A 21,421-nucleotide genomic window follows, 5' to 3' on the forward strand; every position below is an offset into this window, starting at 1 on the left:
TTTGGTAACAATTGAATGAATGTAGAGAAAAAGTTGTGGAGAGTTCACTTTTTGCATTTTACTGAGATGTTATATTATTTTTCTTTGAAATTTGTATAAATGTACAATAAACTTTCATTTGCAATTTAATAATTTTATATCCTTAGAAAAGTGTACCTTCCTGTATGTGAATTAAAATTGTACTATCTAAATAACATGATTTTTTAAAAGTCTATGGCATTTTAATGTTTTAAAAAATTTCTCAATGTGAAATAAAATTTTACGCTTGTTTCAAAATCTATTTTCTTATATTTATCAACTGCTTTTTGAAATTATAAGTGAATATAATTAAGTATCAATATGAGCATAGCAAATATTGCGGGATGCCGTAAATGTGTGTTGCGCGAGTGCTACTGATGGCCAGGTAGGCAAAGTTGGAGGGTATGCCTATGTCTATCAACTATAAATTTATCTTGAAAAAATAAATGGTGCCCGCCATTCGACCGATATTCTGGTATTTGCTCTTAGGTACGAAAGGGTTGGGAACCCCTGATCTAGAGTATTGTCATGTCATTATGGGCATTATTTCTTAAATTTAAATTCATATCTAATAAATATTAATCCTTTTCTTAATGTTTAAAACAGCTAGTTATTTTTTTATTTTTTATTTTATTTTCACTCTATAAGCGAGTGTCAAGTATTTCTTTCGATAATAGTTAACCTTATATTTTAGAAGTGTGTAAACAACTATTATTGAAGGTCACTATAGCGTATATAAAAAATCGATTTTTAATCTTTTTTTCTCCAACCGCTTTAACGATAGCGAAATACGTTATTGGGTTGCTTTTATTCTCTAACGAATTTTTGATTTTTTTCGTCTTTTGTAAAATTATTTAAATATAAACGTTAGGTATCGTGGGGTTAATCCGATTGGCTTGATTTTTGGCAAAGCTCCAAGAATTGATTTCACTCTAGATTGCGAAGCAGCGGTTAATATAATAACTTTACTTCCTTCATTTTTGATTTTCAGTTGAGAAATTGGGGGTTGGGCTCTTATCTTTGATTTTTAGACTGACCAGTTGAAATGTTAAATCTTTGAATTTAAATATTTGAATGTGGATTATCACAGCAATTCATGTATAAGATAGCAAGACAAATGACGTAGTTAAACGCCTCTTATGCATAAACTCAGAAGATTAAAAAAAAAATGCTTTTTCTAATTTCTATCTGTAAGTTGAAATGGACTTTAGTTTAATTCTGATAACTACAATAAACTACAACTCATGGCGTCACAGAACAATTGCGCAGCAGCACTTTGAGTTATACTTTCTACAACTTCAACAATTTCCTTGGTACATATCAATGTCTGTAGAAAGTACTGCTGACGCTTGCAGGATTGAGTAAAGTGTTATGATGACGCCATAGAGCAGTGTTTCCCAAAGTGTGGTACGCGTACCCCCAGGGGTACGGGAAAAGTTTAGCTGGGGTACGCGCTTATGCGAAATATCTTGCAACAAACAAAAATTTCAAAATTTTTTATTTAAAAACAAAGCTAGTCATGAAAATTTACGATTACGTATTTTTCTATTGGCTATTTTTTGCAGAGTTAACAGTTAATAATTAGTGGTATCAACAACCAGTTGTGATTTTTAACTTTTGTGCAATTTTTTTAATAGTGAAATATACATTCATTTTTTTATTAGTGGTGCAAAGCGTTACAAAAAATTTAGAAAGGGTACACAAAGGTCATAAGTTTGAGAAACACTACCCTAGAGGTACGGGAACAGTTTAGAGGGGCTACGCCTTCTTCTGTGAAATATCTTGCAACAAACGAAAATTTCAAAACATTTTATTTAAAAACAAAGTTAGTCATGAAAATTTATGATTGCGCATTTTTCTATTGACTATTTTTTGCAGAGTTAGCAGTTAATAATTAGTGGTGTCAACAGCCAGTTGTGATTTTTAACTTATGTGCAATTTTTCACAGTAAAAATAAACATTCATTCATACATAAAATTCATTCATTCATTCGAATTAAACATACAAATACATTCATTTTTTAATTAGTGGTACACAGCGTTGCAAAAAATTTAGAAAGGGTACACAAAAGTCATAAGTTTGGGAAACACTGCCTAGAGGATCGTTCTCAAGTATTATCGTTCATGAAAAAATCACAAACATCAATGAATGCTTATTCAAGTGAGATTAAAAGTATCAAATCTAGTTTGTGTATAGAATATCAAAGACCTAATAGACTTTCATCGATCAGTCTTACATTGTCAACCAACTATTACATTGGTTCTCATGCTTCCAGTAATCGACATCCATGATGGCTCCTTAACTATTTATATAATTTAAAGATTCTTACTTCATTTTTGAGAAGTTTTACAGAATATTTAATAAAGACATCTAAAAGTATCTTTATTAGAATATTTAAATGTCAAAGTCAGTAAGGTCAGACTAATTATTGTCTAATTTTGTTGATGTTTGATAAAGAGCAACTAAACTTTAAAAATAGTGATATTTTTTCATTCATATATATATTGCAGGTTCCTAAAGCACGCTGTTTTTAAGAAATTTTATGATTCAGAAAATGTTCCTTACCGACATTTACAACTTCTTCAAAGCGGACGGTAAGAATTAACCAAGCGTATCAATAAATTCAGTAAAAAGTAAAGTATATATTTTTGAATATTAGTATGTTTTGAATATATATTAGTTATTCAACAGAAACTTGTTTAAGTAACGCTTACTTATCTCTCTATAGACCGTTACATTTTTTCTTGAAAAGCAGAACAAAACATTAGAGGGTGCCAAATTAAATTCTAAAAAATCTCAGAATTGTGGGTTTAAAAATACATCATGTTCAGCTGTTTGTGTTTAGGAATTAGTATTTTTTTCTTAAGAGTCATTAGGTAAGATAACTTTTAATGGGAAAATATGATTCGTTAGCCTCTTTCTCTGCTTAAATTGTTTTCGCTGCAATTAAATAATTATTTATGTTAAAAATTACGGTATGAATTTTTACGGTAAAACAGATTTTACGGATGCTACACTTAAGGTGTCGGTACTTTTTAAAGCAATTTGAACAGGAATTTTTTATAATGCAGACAGCAAACATTTAGAAATATGAGATGTGAAAAAAATTATTCAATAGACAAATATGTTTGTTATCAAGAATACGATAAATGATCAATTTCTGCACATTGGTAGAGCCTTGGGTATAAATTCAACTTTGACAATGCCAAAATTATTTCTATCCCAGTCACATCAGCTCATCTTGATACCCTGGAATCTTGTTTCGTTTACGTAATTGCTGATTCCTTGTTAACGACATTAGTTCCTCACCTCCTCTCCTTAGCGCGGGGAAATACATTTTACCTTGATTTGCATTTCTCGGCCACAGTGGTTTTTTTGTTTTGTTTTATCATCTTTTTGCTTCACTGTAAGCCACTGCATTTTTCCTGAGTTTGTTTCTCACCTTTATTTACAAATGTATGTTTCATACTTCAAATTACTTTCGTTTCTTTTCATTCACGTGTGGCAAATTTTGAAATTTGGCGCCTATTTTTGAGCGCTTGAAACATGTCAACTTTTTTTTCCATCCGCATACTTTTGAATTTAATGTTAATTCTGTTTCTTGAGATTATTTATTCAGTAGTTTCCAAGTTTGGATAAATCTAAAGTCAACAGTTGATTTCTTTTAACATCATGAATATATGAGAAAACTACCCAAGACAGCCACAAAAGTTTGTTTATAATAGATGGAAATATTCGGAGTTTTGAACCGAAACGTCCAGTTATGTGGCAAACAGTTTAAAAACGTCCAAATATGTGGCAGTAACTACGATAATTAAAACTCCATAGCTACCATCATCATCATCCCCTAACCATGACCAGGATCCATTTTTAGGGTGCTATCTTTTAAAAGCTATAAAAGGTACGCCGCTTAATTTTGAACCTGGTCAGACGACGTGGACACTACACGAGCTGGTACTCCTCTCACCAAACTTATCATAAGCAACGAGACGACTTTCAGCCACGACAGTTTTAACGTGCACCTTTCTGAATATACACACAAATTTTTTCTCTCTTTTATTTTTACTCTCAGGATCGAACTAATTACCCCCAGCTCCCCAACCTATAGTGTGAGCAACGCCTTAGCCGTCTGCGATTCCGGAGCAACCTGTTATGGTGACTTAGAGTCACCCCTACACACTGATATTCAACTTATAAAAAGTGATAAGGAGATACTGACTCAAATTTTATGCAAATGGTCTGGTATAAATACAAAAAAGAGCAGTTTTGTGAGTGAGCATCCGTCAATTATGATGAAATCATAACCGAAAATATACTAAAAGTGCTAGATTTCCACCCAAGCCCAAAATGCTGTCTAACATACTGAACATTCCTGAAAAAACCCTCCTTACTTAAACTTTTCAACTGGACTGTAGTCGGTCCACTTCGAGAAACTAGCTAGTCATTCTAGATCACTGGGAGCTTATCTCATGATTAAGAGACAGTACGCCAGATGTCTATTTTGTTCTTGTAGTACCTAGTACAGCTCAGGGAACAGAGCACTCACTTCCAAATGACGTGAGTCGGTTTCGAATCCCTGCTATGGCTGGTCGATACGAATTCCGCACCCGGCTTCCGCTGAACACAGTACTGACTTTAAATATATCCTCAAAGACGGAACATGGGTTAGAGTCCCTTACAACAGGCTAACTGTAGGAGGTTTTCGTGTGTAAATCCTCTCCATGAAGAGAAATGCAGGTTAGTTCCATCAAACAGTCCTACACGGAAGCAAATTTCCCCCAATACTTGATCCAGGAATTCCCTTGTATTCTGGATTGTGTTCAAAATTACAAGACTGCGGAGTTGAACGCTGGCACTCTTAAAATCAAAATTGGGTCGGTTGTTCTACGACGGATTTAGTATAAAATACCTAGCACAAAAAAAAACTTAAAATAACTATTTAAACCAACATTTTTTTTTTCTATTAACTATTAAATTTATTTTAAAATGTAAAATACATGCAAAACTGTAATTTTCTTTATAAATTTTGCCACTTACACGTTTTACGCGAAATTATCAGTGATATTTTTGTTATTATACAGATATTATGTTTGATTACACAGATATTATGTATTGTTTTTAGGAGATATATATGAAACTAAAGCACTTGCCAGAAATCCAAAAATTACAGTCTTTATAGCATTTACATATATTCTACTAACAAAATGGTTGATACCATGGATACTGGAAAAACGGAAACCATTGGAGATCAAAAGAACCATATTGATATATAATTTTTTGGTCGGCTTATTGAATGGCATTTTGGCTTGCATGGTGAGAAAGGATTTTTTACCATAACTACTATTCTTTTAGCCTTTTGACGCAGATGGAACACCAGCTCCCTTTTTATATATTTTTTTCTGACGATCCTTGAAGTGAAAATATATTTTGGTATTTTTTAATCATAAAAAATTGTCTAATACTTGCTAAAAACAATCTGTTAGATTATTGATTTATATTTGCACTAAAATATAAAATATACAATAAGTAGTATGAAAATTGATTTTTTAAAAATTTATATTTTTAAAAAATCAATTTTCATACTACTTACTGTATATTTATTGTATATTATATAAAAAGATTTATATGTGGCTGGCTGGGTGGGGCAGTTGGTTTTTCGTCGGCCTTCTGAGCCCAAGTCTGAGGGTTCGATCCCCGGCCCAGACACCGGATTTTCGGGATGCTGAAAATCCTCAGCGGCCATGTCGTATGATTATGCGGCATGAGAAAGATTCCTGGAGTGCCTTATTGGCTCTTGGCATTTCCGGCAAAATTAAATTCCTAGTGCACTTTAGCATTCAAATAGAGTCTCGGTGCTGCCACCTAGTGTGGCAGAAACTGGACGTCCAAATTAACATGACCAACAGTATCTCACCCATTGTGGTGGTCCTGAAAGAGTGGATACCACCTCTGGAGAACACACTAGGTCTGCTTATCGGCAAGACCGATTGTGCAGCTCATTGAACAGGTAAAGAATTTATATTTAAAAATTTATCAATAATTAATATTGTAAATTAAAGAAATTTTAATGATGAATTGTTCTGTCCCTTAGATTTAAATAATTGCAAATAAGCGCAAATTTGATAAATTCTTTTGAAGTGAGCCGTGTTTGGAAGATTTCACTACTACATCACTATGTGTGGGAAGGGAAAATTTTGGAAAATTGCTGAAAATTTTGCTTTTAAACAAGTTATTTTTTGATTTTCTTTATTTCAAATTAATAAATTCATTATTGATTTTATTACAGACTCAAAATATCTAACTACATTTATTTTCAAATGTGTTTTTTACTCTCATTTTTCAACAAAAAAAAAAACAAATTTAAATAGAATAAAGGGTTGTTTAATAGAAAACTATAGAACTACATGTTGAAAGGGAAGATTTTTGAAAGTAACTGAAAATTTCGCTCTTAAAAAAATTTTTTTTATATTCTTTATTTCAAATTAATAAATTCATTATTGATCCTTTTACTGACTCAAAATATCTAGCTACATTAATTCTCAAATGTGTTTTTTACTCTAATTTTTCAAAAAAATAAGTAATTTAAATAGAATAAATGGCTGTTTAATAAAAAAACAATAGAACTACGTGAGGAAAGGGAAGATTTTTGAAAATAACTGAAAATTTCGCTTTTAAAAAAGTTATTTTTTGATTTTCCTTATTTGAAATTAATAAATTCATTATTGATTTTATTACAGACTCAAAATATCCAACAACATTAATTTTCAAATTTGTCTTTTTCCCTAATATTTCTAAAAAAAGTAATTTGAATAGAAGAAATGTATGTCTAATAGAAAACAATAATGCAATTAACTGAATTTTAAAAGGTCACTGAAGGCAAGAAAAACAGTAACATTACTAATGGGGTTAAGTTTTTATAAGACCTGATATATAATTAATATAAATACTGGGACTGCAGGGAATATTTTGTTTTGTTTCTCTTACAAATGTTTAGAATATATAATGTATACCACTAAATAAATATTTCCTTTAATTATTTAAAGTTTGTAAACGAAATACTATTAACAATTTATACAATTTTGTGATAATTTCTATTACAGTCAAAAGTCATGGAAATAAAACTTAATACTAATAATAAATAAACATTTTCAAGAATGAAATGTGTCCAGAGGTCACAGGAAAAAGAAATTTGTAGAGACCTGTTTATACGATTTTTCTTGAACCAGGATTGATTGAAATTGATGGAAACCTGTTTTGCTTGGAGCTTAATCGCGTTAATGATCATCCAAGCTCTCGGTTTTAAAGGCCTGTTTACACGGTCCAATTTCTTGAATCCGAGAAATTGGATGGATTTCTCTGTTCAAGAAATTGGATGATTCGTCGACACTATCCAAGTTCTTGAATTTCACTAATTCGTTTAAAGAAAAACTTGCGTATGCGCATTGTTTATGTTCAACATTATAAAATAATACTTACATAAGTTTAAAATTACTAAATAAATTCAAATAAAATCAAAATAACACAAATAAACACCAACAGATCAATTTATTTGGACTAAAATATATGAAAACTGACAACAAAATGACATAATGCAGCCTGCTTGTTGACGTCACAAAATGTAAGACGCTGATTGGTTAAGGGAGAAAAGAACTTGGATGGGAAGAAGAACATGAACTATCGTCCAGACCAGACCAAGAACTATCGTCCAAGAAGTTGGACCAAGCCCTTAGATGATTGGTTACACGATCCAAGCTCAAAGCAAAACAAGCTTCCATCAATATCAATCAATCTCTGTCCAAGAAATTGGATCGTCTAAACAGGCCTTATGGCCTGTTTAAACGATCCAAGTTCTTAGACCAAGATCGATTGAAATCGATGGAAATTTATTCTGCTTGGATCGTGTAAGCTATCATCCAAGTTCTTGGTCCACGCATTTGGATGATAATAGATCATGTTCTATTTTCCCCCGAAGTTTTTCCGTCTCTGTCAAGTTTTTCCATTCCAATTTTTTCTACAATTTCATGACGTCAATAAACAGGCATCTGATTATGTCCTTTTGTTATCCGTTTTCATATATTTTAATCCAAATAAATTAAAATGTTAGGATCCTTTTTTGTGTTATTACGATTTTATTCGAATTTATTTTGTAAGTTTGAATTCAAGTAAATATGATTTTATAATGTTGAATACAAACAATGCACATGAGCAGGTTATTCATCCGACCAATCAGGCACATTCAAGAACTTGGATAGTGTCGTCGAATCATCCGATTTCTTGGAGAGAGAAATTCCTCCGAGTTCTTGGATCCAAGAACTTGGACCATATAAAATAGGCCTTAAGCCCTTGGATGATAGTAGAGCATGTTCTACTTTCCATCCAGATGTTTCCTTCCTTAACCAATCAGCTCCTAACTTTTTATGACGCCAACAAGCAGGCATCTGATTAAGTCATTTTGCTGTTCTTTTTCATATATTTTAAACCAAATAAATTAATCTGTTAGGATCGATTTGTTTTATTATGATTTTATTTGAATTTATTTTGTAATTTTGAATTCATGTAAATATGATTTTATGATGTTGAATATAAACAATGCGAATGTTCAAGTTTTTCATCCGACCAATCAGTGACATTCAAGAACTTGGACAGTGTCGACGAGTCATCTAATTTCTTGGAGAGAGAAATTCCTCCAAGTTCTCGAATTCAAGAACTAGACCATATAAACAGGTCTGAAACAAACGCCAGCCAATACCAGGGCCACCTAGAAAGGTAGCTGTCAATCATTTTCTTCTCCAATTGTTGCAATCTCTCTCTCTCTCTCTCTCTCTCTCTCTCTCTCTCTCTCTCTCTCTCTCTCTGTCTCTCTCTGTCTCTCTCTGTCTCTCTCTGTCTCTCTCTCTCAAGTTTAAAGTACGTACTTGAATTTCAGTGGACCAGATCGACCAAAAATGGTATTTTTCTCCAAAAGTTTAACAGTTAATTTTTCTTAAACTAATTGTAAAATCTGATTTTTTTTATCCCGTCATACCCCCTGTACTTTTTTTTGTATACCTACATAATTTCGAGCTTCTAAATCTATGATTTTGTGCAGCAAAACAAAATGTAAAAGCGAAAGAAGCGATAAAACAAAAGTGAAGCTAAAAGAAAAAAAAGTTATGAAAAATTCACCAAAAAAATTATTTCAATTTGCAATAACTTTCGAAACAAGAATTTCGAAAAAAAATTCTGTATTTAACTAATAAACAAATATGGCACTTTCAATTTTTAAGTTGAATTCCTATGGCTTGTAGAGAAAGAGAAGCTCATATGGTGTTTTTTTTTCTACATGTTTAGCAGTAATAACTGTTATAACTCTCTCGAACTAATAATAGAGTGTTAAATATTTCTTTATTTCATTGTACTTCCTGCTGTATTTTTCTAACAACCCATGCATTATCAATTTTATTAAATTTGATTTTTTTTCCAATAAAACAATATGTAGCGTTAAGTTGCATATTACTTTGGAGCACAAAGCTGCTGAGCCGATGGCTCTTTCGTCTTTTTAATATAGAGAAACTGTTTAGACTATTGCAATCATTATGAAATTCATGTTCATTAATTTCAATTTGCTTTATTATTGAAGTTAAGATTCCTTGTCAAATCAATCCTTTTGAGATAAGTGCTTTTATTTTTTTTCTATTTGCAGGCAATAATTGCGACTGCCGAAAATTGGAAGAATAGATGTACAGTTGAAACAATTCCGAAACAGCAAATACACGTAATTTTTATCTTTCTATTGTATATTTTTATTCCTCTTTTATTATTTTTTTCTGCAATTAAATTGCATAGTTCATTTTCTGATATTATTACAATTTATTAAGTCGCCAAATGCGCACAAAATATTTTACTACTAATTAATAAAATAATAAAAAATTATAAAAATTTACTAGAAATTATTTTTTACTGGAATTATCTTTGGATAAACAAATTTTATAATTGAGTGCAAAAGTTTTTCATTTCGCTTAAAATGTTCTGGGGATATGGCGAAATACGCAAAAAGGGATCCAAACTTTTCACCGTTCTCCTTATTCACTCAATCATGACCATATTTCCCAGATTAGGGCAACTCCCTATATTTTTGAGGTCAGTAATCCAAATCAGTCAAAAAAGCTGTGAGCCATTCAGAGAAAGTAAGTTTTTGTGTTTGATTTCGTAACTTAATATCGTCTGCACAAATTAATTAGCATATTTATTAGTCTATATAACCCTCACACCATTAAGATTGAGTCGTAGACTGTGAAGGTCCAATCATTATATCAAAAGTTATGCAGAGTGCTCCGTTTATTTTTTGCGCTCTGTACATACATTGGTTAACAACATTTGTCAATGTGAGAACCATAATTCGTAACCTTATTAGTGTAACACCTTGATCAAAAAGTTCCCGGAATTTATTAAGAAAATTAAAAATGCAAGTTTATTCATCTAAATCTATATTGTCCCCTTCAAAGTAATCCCTATCGACTGCAACACACTTATACCAGCGCTTGATCCAATCCGCGAAACATTTTTTACTTTCGGTTTTCGGTATGTCCATCAGTGCTTCCTGCGATTTTTACTTTGATGAACACCATTACCATTTGATGAACGCCATTCACTTGCCTGATGTCTGGATTGCGTGTCGTACTCATAAACCCATGTCTCGTCTCCAGTAATGATTCTTTTGATGAATGTAGGATCGGATTCAGTCTCGCAAATCATGTCTTTTGTGACGTCAACATGGTCTCTTTTTTATGTGAAATTGAGGTCTTCTGGCACCTACTTTGCTGCTACACGACGGAAATCCAAATTATTAACCAAAATGTCTTGGACGGATCCATATGCAATGTTCAAGCCCTCCGCTATCTTTCTGATGGTTAATTTGCGGTTATTGACCAACATTTCTTTTACTTTATCAATGCTTTCGTCGGTTTTCAATGTCGATGATCTGCCACTGCGTTCATCACCTTCGATTGACTCACGACCACTTTTGAACCGCTCGTGCCTCTGGTAAACGACCGTTTTCTTTAAAAAAAATCGTTGCCGAAACACTTTCCCAACGTTCGCGCACTATTAAAACCGTTTTTTACGCAAAATTTAATACAAGTTCGTTGTTGCAAATTTAAATCCATTTCTGAAATTGTAAAAAAATCGCCAACACACACAGAGGTAGAAGTACTTTTGGCTACGTAACTTTTGCAAATGTCAGCTATGACGCTAAGATTTAGAGGGAATACCAACAACAGATGTACCAACTTAACAAAAAAAAACAGAACTCAAATCGGAACGATGGTAGTTCCACCACCCGGGGGTTATTCCGGGAACTTTTTGATCAAGGTGGTATGTTGATTGTCAACACACGATTGTATAAGTGAAAAATAATGATATTCAAGAAATATTTCTGATTTCTACCAAAGCATCTACGTGATTTTCGACACTCATCGAACAACGTCATCAGTTATAAAATTCGTCTTTTTTTTTTTTACAATAATATTTATCGAAATAGTGCTATTGCTTTATATTCATTTCCATCCATTTCTTTTATTTAACAGAGAGGCTTGCACATAATGTGGTATGTTTGGATGACTAAGTATTTGGAGTTGTTGGATACGGTAAAAAAAAACAAATATTATGCTATTTTGTTTGACTATTTACAATTTTATAATCATGAATGTTTTTACAAAAAAAATTTTTAATCGCCTTATTTCAGGTTACAATTTTTTTTAAGTTTTTCAAGAGATAAGAAGCAAAAATTAATTTCTAAAGTTATAATAAAGTTTATTGTTAATAAAGTTATATAAAGTTTATTGTTAATCTGTGATATAATATTTAATAGCCAAGTATAAGGGTTTCGTATGACCTTTTGTTAATACTTGGAGCAAATATTGATTAACAAAATTGACTATGAATGATTTATTTTTTGATTGAAATATAACTGCAAGAGTAGTTTTGTAAAGAAAATACTATTCTAATGAATGAAATAGAATAATATGTCAAAGATATATAAAAATGCATGAAAATTATATAATTACTATTACAATGCTAAAAACTAATTGGATAACTGACACAATCAAATTACTGTTGCCTTTCGTTTGGTATAAGAGCACCGCATGTGTGAAAGTATATTATAGATCAGAACCCTGCTGATAGATGGAAGTACCACTTATGCGTTTGTGCATTTCCTAAATTTAGACATGGATCTGAAGGAGAAAGAAATTCTCCCCAGATATTTGTACCCATGATATTGCTCAGTGACCTATAACTTTCAATTCCACAGGTTTCAAGAGCACGTATTACATTACGAGCATTTATTCCATTGTGAGCAACCACGTCACTTCCGGACCGGAGTCCGATTCTCTAACCACTGGGCTACCACGGTTCTTAAGAAATTATTTTCTCACTAATGCCATTTTCAAATTCTATTGTTTATATTCTAAACAAATAATACAAACATTTTTCATTTACAAAATGATTCAAATGATTCAAACTGCTTACTGTTTCCAGGTTGTTTTTTTACACACTTATTTTTTCCCCTTTTTTTAAGTATCAATACTTGTTTTAATTCATGATACCTCGTGAAAAAATATTGGGTGTACAAATTAGTTCGGTCCGTTTTTAAAAAATGACTCTGCTGTTTTGAATGTTATATAGTGACAGTTGGTTTCGGTGGTTTCAGAGAGGTTAAGCATCTGTCAATAATATTCAGTTTACATCACTTTGAGTTTCATACAAAAACCNTATGCACTAGCATCTATTGTGTACAAATTAGTTCGGTCCGTTTTTTAAAAATGACTCTGCTGTTTTGAATGTTATATAGTGACAGCTGGTTTCGGTGGTTTCAGAGAGGTTAAGCATCTGTCAATAATATTCAGTTTACATCACTTTGAGTTTCATACAAAAACCCTGTTTTTTACTTTGTTGAATATGTCAAATTTTGCGGTAATGAAGCCCCATTTGCGGGAAGTTTTATGTTTCTGCTTTAATTGAAAGAAAAGTGCAGCTGAAACGCATTGAATGCTTGTAGAAGTTTATCTTGACAATGCTCTAACTGATAAATCATGTAGGGAATGGTTTCGACGTTTCAAGAATGGTTAATGGGGAATAAAGAATGGTAAATGGTGAATGATAAAGGGTGAATAGTTTTGTATACTATGAGCTGCTACAAACTAGTGATTCCATTACGGGCGATTGGTATAGACTACAATTGATTCATTTGAGCCGTGCATTACAAGAAAAAAGAGTGGAATACGAGCAAAGACATGACAAAGTTATTTTTCTGCGTAATAACGGTTGGACTGATGTCTCAAAAGTCGTAAAAAACTATTTGGAAACGCTCAAATGGAATATTTTATCACACCCGCTGTATTCATTGGACATTGCTCCTTCTGATTACTGGTTGTTCCGACGGATGCAGCATGATTTTGCAGGTCACCAGTTCACTAACTTCGAAAATTGGCTCCTAACTTGGATCGCCTCAAAAAACGAGACATTTTTTCGAGATGGATTTCGAAAATTACCTGAGAGGTGGGAAAAAGTAGTAGCCAGCAATAGACAATACTTTGATTAATCTGTTCATTCATTTTGTTCTGAAATAAATGACCATTTTTGACCACAAAAAAACGGACTGAACTAATTTGTACTCCCAATAACTGAATTTCAAATGAAATAGATAACAAAAATGAGAAGGAGTGACGTCAGACAAATGAAAACAAGTCATTACAAGTCACCAAGTAACACTCCAAAGTCAGAATGTGAGGAGGAGCATGGCAAGTAGACATAAACGATATATTGGCAAATATTGATATTTTTGGCTAATCATGGTATTATAGATTCTTATGATATATCAAAAATACAATAAATATCAATATTAACAGCTACAATAATATCGATACAATATTAATTTCAGAAAATAACTACATTGATAAATATCAGTATGCGATAAATATCGAAAAATATTAATAACGAAAAAACGAGGAAAGAACTTTTCCTTTACTACAGTGTTTTTACTGTTCAAGAACCTAGGTGCCGAGCTCTATTTTCCTTAGAACTATTTGGCATGTAACTATATAACAACTTATATGGAATTTTGGACTTATATTTTACTTATACAGAACTTATATGAAATTTATATTGTTTTATATGGAACTTATATGGAACTTACATGGAATTTTAATGAACTTATATAGAACTTATATGTAACTTATATGGATTTATATTGAACTTATATGTAACTTATATGGACTTATACGAAACTCATATAGAACATATATGCAGCTTATATACAACTATTAGCTATATAACAAGTGTATTGGTGGATATATCTATATGTAACTCCTTTCTTAAAATAATGATTTTATGAAAAGTAATCTTCTTTAAAGTCGGAGTCAAGCTTTCAAGAAAGTCTGGAGTCGGAGTTGGATTCGAGAATTTTAGCTACAAAGCTCTAATCAACTCAACGAAATCTGCACGAAACTGAAAGAAATACACTGAAATAATTAATAAAGCTAAATCATTTCATTTTTTTTCCCTTTCAGGTAGGTTTATTATAAGAAACTTTATTATGTCTATCCAATAAAAGTAAATATTAACTATAATCAGTATCATTTGACATGATGCTGTTGCTCAAGGCTAACTCATGCTAGTCAAAAATTATATATCGATTATATTATCAATCGATCCATTTTCTTCTTGTCCCCTTCGGTGGACCGTAAAAAAGCACACAGCTTACAGTAACGCCTATATTAGTACATTTAGTACCAATTAGAAACAGCACCAATTTTCCTAATACCAATAATATAATAGTTACCAAAATTAATTAAGTTCATTGGCGTCAATAATAGTATGACGATAGTTTTTGCGGTTGGTATCGAATAAGTACCTTTTTTTTCATTAACATTGCTTTTTAAAACATAATTTATTTTTCTTTATTTCATTTACCGTTGATTTTAATTTGTTTAGTTTTAATAAAAACGCGTTTTAAAAGCAAAAAATAAACATTTGCTTTCGGATAACTTTAGAAATGCTAACTCGATAGCTCAGATGTCTGCTACAATGATCACTGAGCTTGCAGAAAAACTTTAAAAACTTATTACTTATATAAAAACTATTAATATAACCTTCAAAATTTGAGTGCTTTGATTTTTCAAAGAGGTTCAGACCCAATTCCTTCAGATTACCGAGGTCCTATTGCAGTTCAATAAAGTACTTAACTTTAAACCTTTTTTCTTAGACAATTTTATTTTCTATTTATTCTATAATATTCATCATTGCGCATTCTATTCTTATTAGGTATTTTTTGCTCTTCGAAAGAAGAAGAATCAACTAACTTTCCTTCATGTGTTTCATCACTCAGCAAATGTTCTCTTATTTGGGTTTGGTTTTTACATAAGAACTACTGGTAAGAAAATAAATTAGATTGGAACCTCTTCTATATTTTTTTCTTCTGGCCCTCTAACTACAAGCAAAATATATTTTGGCATTTTTTAATTATAAAAAACTGTCTAAAAGTTACTAAGAAAATGTGTTAGATTATTGTTATTATGTGTTAGATTCTATATTTGTACAAAAATATAAAATCCTAAAAAAAAAAAAGTTGAAAAGTTTCTACGTCTGTTCAGCGTTTGTGGGTTAACTACTTTTGTAAAAACCAAATCATACCCTACCTCCCTTTAATAAACCTAATCCTATCTCTCTTTGATAAAACGCATCTCTCTCTCTCTTGCGTTAATGGCTTAACGCTGTTTTTCGAAGTTCTTCGCCAAGGAAAATAAAAAAAATTGGCATTTTTATGAGCCCAAGTAATGCAGTGTGGGATTAAGTTTATAAATATTAAAAAACAAGACTACAAACGCTTTTTATTTTTCACAAAACTGTGGCTTTTCTCCATATTGACGTTTTGCGCCATTTTCAAAATAAGCGATGGCATTAGATAGGCTAAACTTGACATAAGAGTCATGATTAACTGTTGCAAACTTAGAGCAGTTATAAGAATAGCATATTATTCGCAAAAAAGCATCATTTCATATTACGATGGAGCTTTCGAAAACATAGTACATATATGTTACTCGGCGGATTTTTGGCCTTCGTTAATTCTTGGCAACATCGTAAAAACGTCACTTCGGTGTTGAGCGACAAGGCGCCATTTCAACGTAGGCGATATTTTTCTAAATCGCCCCAAGCATTGTAAGGAATACTAGAATTTTACCGCGTAAATTATCAATGCATTATTAAAGTTAAAGTATATTTATAAACTGTAATGTTACTTGCGCAAATTACTAGTCATAGTCAAAGCCAATTGATTTTCTTTCCGCCCAACTTGTAGCTCTGTTTCAGTTTTGCATTAATTATTGCATGAGTCATTAATTATTTATTGCTTTTTAGATTTCGTATGCTTGTTTGGTACAGCAATAAATACATCCATTCATGTGGTAATGTATTCGTATTATGCACTAGCATCTATTGGACCACATATGCAAAAGTATTTATGGTGGAAAAAATATTTAACACTACTCCAAATAGTAAGCATTTACATTATTACCCTTTTTATTTTTACTTATTTCAGTTTCAAACTTTTCTAAAAAAATCATTCGTTTTTTGTCCCCACAAATAAAAGATGTTCCTCAACTATCGCCCTTATTGTCTCGTTGTAGTTAAAAATTAAAACAGAAAACTAACGAGAGTATCTTAAAATAAAAGAATTTAAAAAGTACAATGGAAACTTCGTTGGAACATTAATTGACGTTGACCACACTTTGAAGTAATTTTTTGTAAATCGGCCATTGACTAAAATTTAGGATAGTAAAATTGGTTGCATAATGCTTTTCAGATTATTATTTCTTCACAAATGTGGGTTTTTAGTTTGTGAATGACATCTTGATTTAAATTTTTTCCATTGTTATAAACGTCCCTAAAACGTTAGATCACTGCTTGGGGCTACTGTGATGTATAGTGTGGGGGGAGGGGCTTTTTGTTTTTTTTTTTTAGCTAGAGATCCATCACCTGACTCTTTAAAGTAATACATTTCTTTTGAATGTTTGGCTGCTAACTAAAATTTATAAACATAATTAACTGTTTAATTCTTAAAATGTGCTGCTATTTAAGTCATATTTAAATAGAATTTTAAGGATATTAAACTTCAAAAACTGAGTAATTTAAGAATTCACGGGAAAAAATAAACTTCGTTAGGCAGTAGACTAACAAAAAAATAAAAAAAATAAAAAATAAAAAGTTTGTTCCTCAGCTTAAAATGAAATTTAGCTTTTACTTTACACTTTATCATAAAAGTTTACGATGACTTTGTTTCAAGTTTTCTGCAAAATAATCTTAATAGATTTACTTGAGCCGTGGTGGCTCTAGGGATAGAGCACTCGCCTCCCAATGAAGACCTGGGTTCGAATCCCAGCGATGGCTAATTGATACGAATTCCGCACCCGGCTCACACCGACCACGTGCTGAAGTAAAATTTCCTTATTAGTAGATGGATCATAAGTTAGAGTCCCCTTGCCATGAGGCTAAACGTGGGAGGTTTTCGATGTTTTCCTCTCCATGTAACGCGAATGAGAATTAGTTCCATTGAAAAGTCCTCCACAAAGGCAAAATTTCTCCCAAGTTCTCAACTTCCTTATCACATCCAGGAGTTCTCTTGTCTTCTGGATTGGATTCAAAATTCCAAGACTATGGAATTGAACATTACTAGTCGTCAACTCAAATGTGAGTCTTCTGTTCAACGACGGTTATAAAATAAAAATATATTTACTCTTTATTTCTTCATTTCGCACTTACATATAACACTCGCTAAAGTTTATAATTTGTACTTATACTCTTTACTCATTGCTCTTCGGAGAATATGCCTTTTTTTATTTCAAAATCGTTTATATGAGAAACAGAATTTTGGACAATATAGCGACAAATTAAATTTTTTTCAAGCGTAAATCAAACTGTTGTTTAGTATTTTTTCGAGATATGTTCCTTACAATATACCCTAGATAAATATCCATTAGATAACTGCTTAATATAACCAAATACCTTATGACCAACGCAAAATTCTTGGTCTCATTCCCCCCAAAACGTTCTCTTCAACCTTCTGAAAGTGCGATTGGTCATTATATTTCCTCAAGCATTTCAGTTTCATTTGTTTGTTTTTACTCATTTATTTCTAAAAATAAATTTTTAATGTACATCTTGATTTCCTGGTGTTCAAAACACTAAGATTTTTAATATGCTTACACGGAGAAAACAAATGGTAATGTCATTTCTGGTAAGGAAAGAAGACACTAATTTACTAAATTTTATCATTATTAAAAATTATTTACTAACTATCACAATTAAAAATTATTTACTATTATCATTATTAAAAATTATTAAAAATTATTTACTAACTATCACTACTAAAAATTATTTACTATTATCATTATTAAAAATTATTAAAAATTATTTAATGAATTTATTTTTAAAAATAAAATATGGTTTTAAGTATAAAACCATATTTTATTTTTAATTTTACCAAAGTATCAAAGTGCCTCGGTTAGAATTACCGAGCTTCTTGGAGTTTCCACAGAAGCAAAAGCACGGTAAATTTTACAATATTCTGGTAGTTTTGAAAATGCTTTTCTTCACAATGTATTATCATTAACTATTTTTGTTTTTGTTTCTAGATACAGTTCGTTGTCATTCTATCATATTCTCTTTATGGATTTGTGACTGGTTGTGAAAATTTTGGAAGATTTAAAATAACTTTTTACATTTTTGTTACGCTAATTTTAGTTTTGTTTATTAATTTCTATACAAAATCGTATCATGCAAAAAATACTCCTTCTAATTATAAAGTATACTGATTATATGTGCGTCTAACTCAATGGTTAAATTGTATTTATTGTATTCCTTTTGAAATTTGTTCTAACCCACTTTGCTTTAACCAATTTTTTTTAACCCTCTTGTGTCATCTCTTTAAAATGATTTTTTTTCTTTTTGGTTGCACAGACATTTTATTATTAGGACTTATTTTCAGAAACAAGATAGTTCCTTACGCCATAACTACATCGATGATATAAAAATTTGTATATTAATTTGAAGTCAAAGTGGAGTGTTGTTAAGATTAAAGACTAGAAAGAGAAATATCCCCTTAATATAAACAAATATGAGCGGCAACTTTTTTTACACAGACGTTTTTGTATATCAAGACCACTAATTGTGAATGGGAAAAAATGATTTAAAGGATAATGTACGAGAATCCTTAAATACTGCATCTTTTCTTTTTACTAATTCTGTTTTATAGGTATAAATGGGTCAAAAGAGTGACAAAACTATCGTAGCATCATGCTTTAACACTCATTTAACCCATTTATACTTATAAAATAGATATCATATACAAATATAAATAGTTGCTGACAGAACTACTTTGTTTCAGACAAAAATAATCCTAATCACGTAAATGTTTTATTACTAGAATTACTGTTTGATTACTAAGGTAGTTCTGTCACTAAATATTTATACATTTGGATCCAATTTTATTTTTAAATGTAAATATGTATCTGAAGTAAGAGAATAGTGCTTTCATAGAGCAAGAAAAAGAACGATCTTTAGAGATTATTAAGAAAATAGATTGGTAGCAGAAAAAAAAATTTCCACCAATATAAACGAAAAAAACAAGTATTTTGTAAGCAAAACAAAAATGCTACCCCGGCCTGTGTAGGGGCAGGGAACTGTACTTGCATCAGAAAGGTCCTGGGTTCGTATCCCGGGCAAGGCATGGATGTTTCTTTCTCTCTGTGTGTGTTCTATGTCCTTTCTCCTTTGTGTGTGAATGTGACCCGCCCTATCTATTCGCCAAGCGCCCTATAAACGGGTTGTGGAATGGCGTGGCAGAAGTCGAATTCCTGGCCATAGATGGCGCCTCTGACAAAAAAATGCTACCCCTTTATTCTTATGAGTATTTTTATTTGAGCCGGTCACAGCACAAATTGATTAAATAGCCTATTTTGAAATATCTTAAATTTAAAATAATTTTTATTTTTCAATAAAGATATGGATCTGAAGTCAAAGAATAGTGCTTTTATAAAACTAGAGAAAGTTAGATCTACTTAAAAGAAATATAAAAGAAATACATAGGTAATAGGAAAAATATCCACCAATTTTAAAAAAGTGAATATAAGCAAAAAAATACTACTCCTTTATTCTTATGAATATTTGTATATGAGCCGTTCACGGCACAAATTGATAAAATCACCTATTTAGAAATATCTTCGATTTAAGTTAGCCTCCTAACATTCTGATTTTTTTTTGTAGCTTTTTTTATTTAAGATAAATCTTACAAAGTTTAATAAATAACACCTCTAAGCAACTAAAATTTTTGTTAACAATTAATATTTCTAGGAGTCTTCGCCCCCCTGATCGCTTTGCTTTTCGACTCTGCTAATTGCTTCGCATTCCTCGTTGTTTATTTCTTCTTTAACGTAAATATTTCCCACAAAACAAATAAACATTTCGGTTTCAAAATATACAATTATTGCAGCTTTGTGTAAGAACATTTTGTTAATAACGAAATAGAGGATTCCTTAAATTTAAAAAAAATAATAATCTTTACTCGAAAAAAAAAAACTAATCTAAGAGTTCCGATTGTGATACACAATAAGATGAAATAAATTCAAAGTCACCGACCTGGTGGCCGAGCGGTCAGCGTGCCTGACTGCGGAGCCGCTGATCGCAGGTTCGAATCCTGCTCAATGCATGAGTGTTTCTTTCTTTCTGTGTGTGATTATGTGAATGTGACCCGCCCTACAAACTGGTTTGTGGTTGCGTGACATGGGCGACGCTGCTCCACCGCCGTAATTTCGCCACAAGTGCCCACCGGGTAACGAGAAGAGAGTAGCATTCCTGGCCAATGGGGCAATACATCCGAAGTGCCCGCCATTAAAAAAAAATATTCAAAGTAATTTTGCTTGTTGAAAAGATTTTTCGCAATTCAAATAGGGAGAGGATTTTATTCCTAAGGTTTTTTTTTTTTTTTTCAAAAAAAAAATTCTACTATGAATGTCAATATTTATATCTGACTGCATGTGCTCTCCCACTCCCTCTCTCTCCCTCTCTCTCTCTCTCTTCTCTCTTCTCTCTCTCTCTCTCTCTCTCTCTCTACTTTTGATTGGTGTCCACTCAAGCACGAGATTATAATTAAATCTTTTATTTTTTTCTCATGAAAATTTATTTTTATCTCATGAGTTAAAAATAAATTTTCTTCAACAATGGATACATAGTCAATATTAAAAGCAAAAAAACATATTAAAAAACCCGCGAAAATACACTTAAATTTACACTAACCTTCGAACAAATAGGAATTTCAAAAAACAATTTCGTTACAACTGTTATAAAAAACTGTCTCATCAGCACGTCAAATTTC

General features: G+C 31.5%; 2 protein-coding genes across 3 annotated transcripts in view; both read left to right on the plus strand.

Annotated features, from left to right (window-relative positions):
- LOC122272223 (zinc finger BED domain-containing protein 5-like) overlaps positions 1-1,013 on the plus strand; it is a 2,582-nt gene extending 1,569 nt beyond the window's left edge. Inside the window, exon 2 of the mRNA XM_071179243.1 lies at positions 1,010-1,013. Coding sequence (XP_071035344.1) covers positions 1,010-1,013 — 4 coding nt within the window. The remainder of the gene's footprint in view (positions 1-1,009) is intronic.
- LOC110283505 (very long chain fatty acid elongase 7-like) overlaps positions 1-19,143 on the plus strand; it is a 25,530-nt gene extending 6,387 nt beyond the window's left edge. Inside the window, exons 2-8 of one of the 2 annotated variants that reach the window (XM_043055620.2) lie at positions 2,529-2,612; positions 5,141-5,331; positions 9,701-9,772; positions 11,583-11,642; positions 15,319-15,427; positions 16,411-16,547; positions 18,684-19,143. In XM_043055620.2, the coding sequence (XP_042911554.1) occupies positions 2,561-2,612; positions 5,141-5,331; positions 9,701-9,772; positions 11,583-11,642; positions 15,319-15,427; positions 16,411-16,547; positions 18,684-18,863 (801 nt within the window). In that variant the 5' untranslated portion in view covers positions 2,529-2,560 and the 3' untranslated portion in view covers positions 18,864-19,143. The remainder of the gene's footprint in view (positions 1-2,528; positions 2,613-5,140; positions 5,332-9,700; positions 9,773-11,582; positions 11,643-15,318; positions 15,428-16,410; positions 16,548-18,683) is intronic. The other variant, XM_071178884.1, reaches the window with a different exon arrangement.
- Positions 19,144-21,421: the final 2,278 nt, after the last annotated feature.

This window comes from Parasteatoda tepidariorum, chromosome 3, assembly GCF_043381705.1.
Source record: "Parasteatoda tepidariorum isolate YZ-2023 chromosome 3, CAS_Ptep_4.0, whole genome shotgun sequence".
NCBI classification, from domain to species: domain Eukaryota; kingdom Metazoa; phylum Arthropoda; class Arachnida; order Araneae; family Theridiidae; genus Parasteatoda; species Parasteatoda tepidariorum.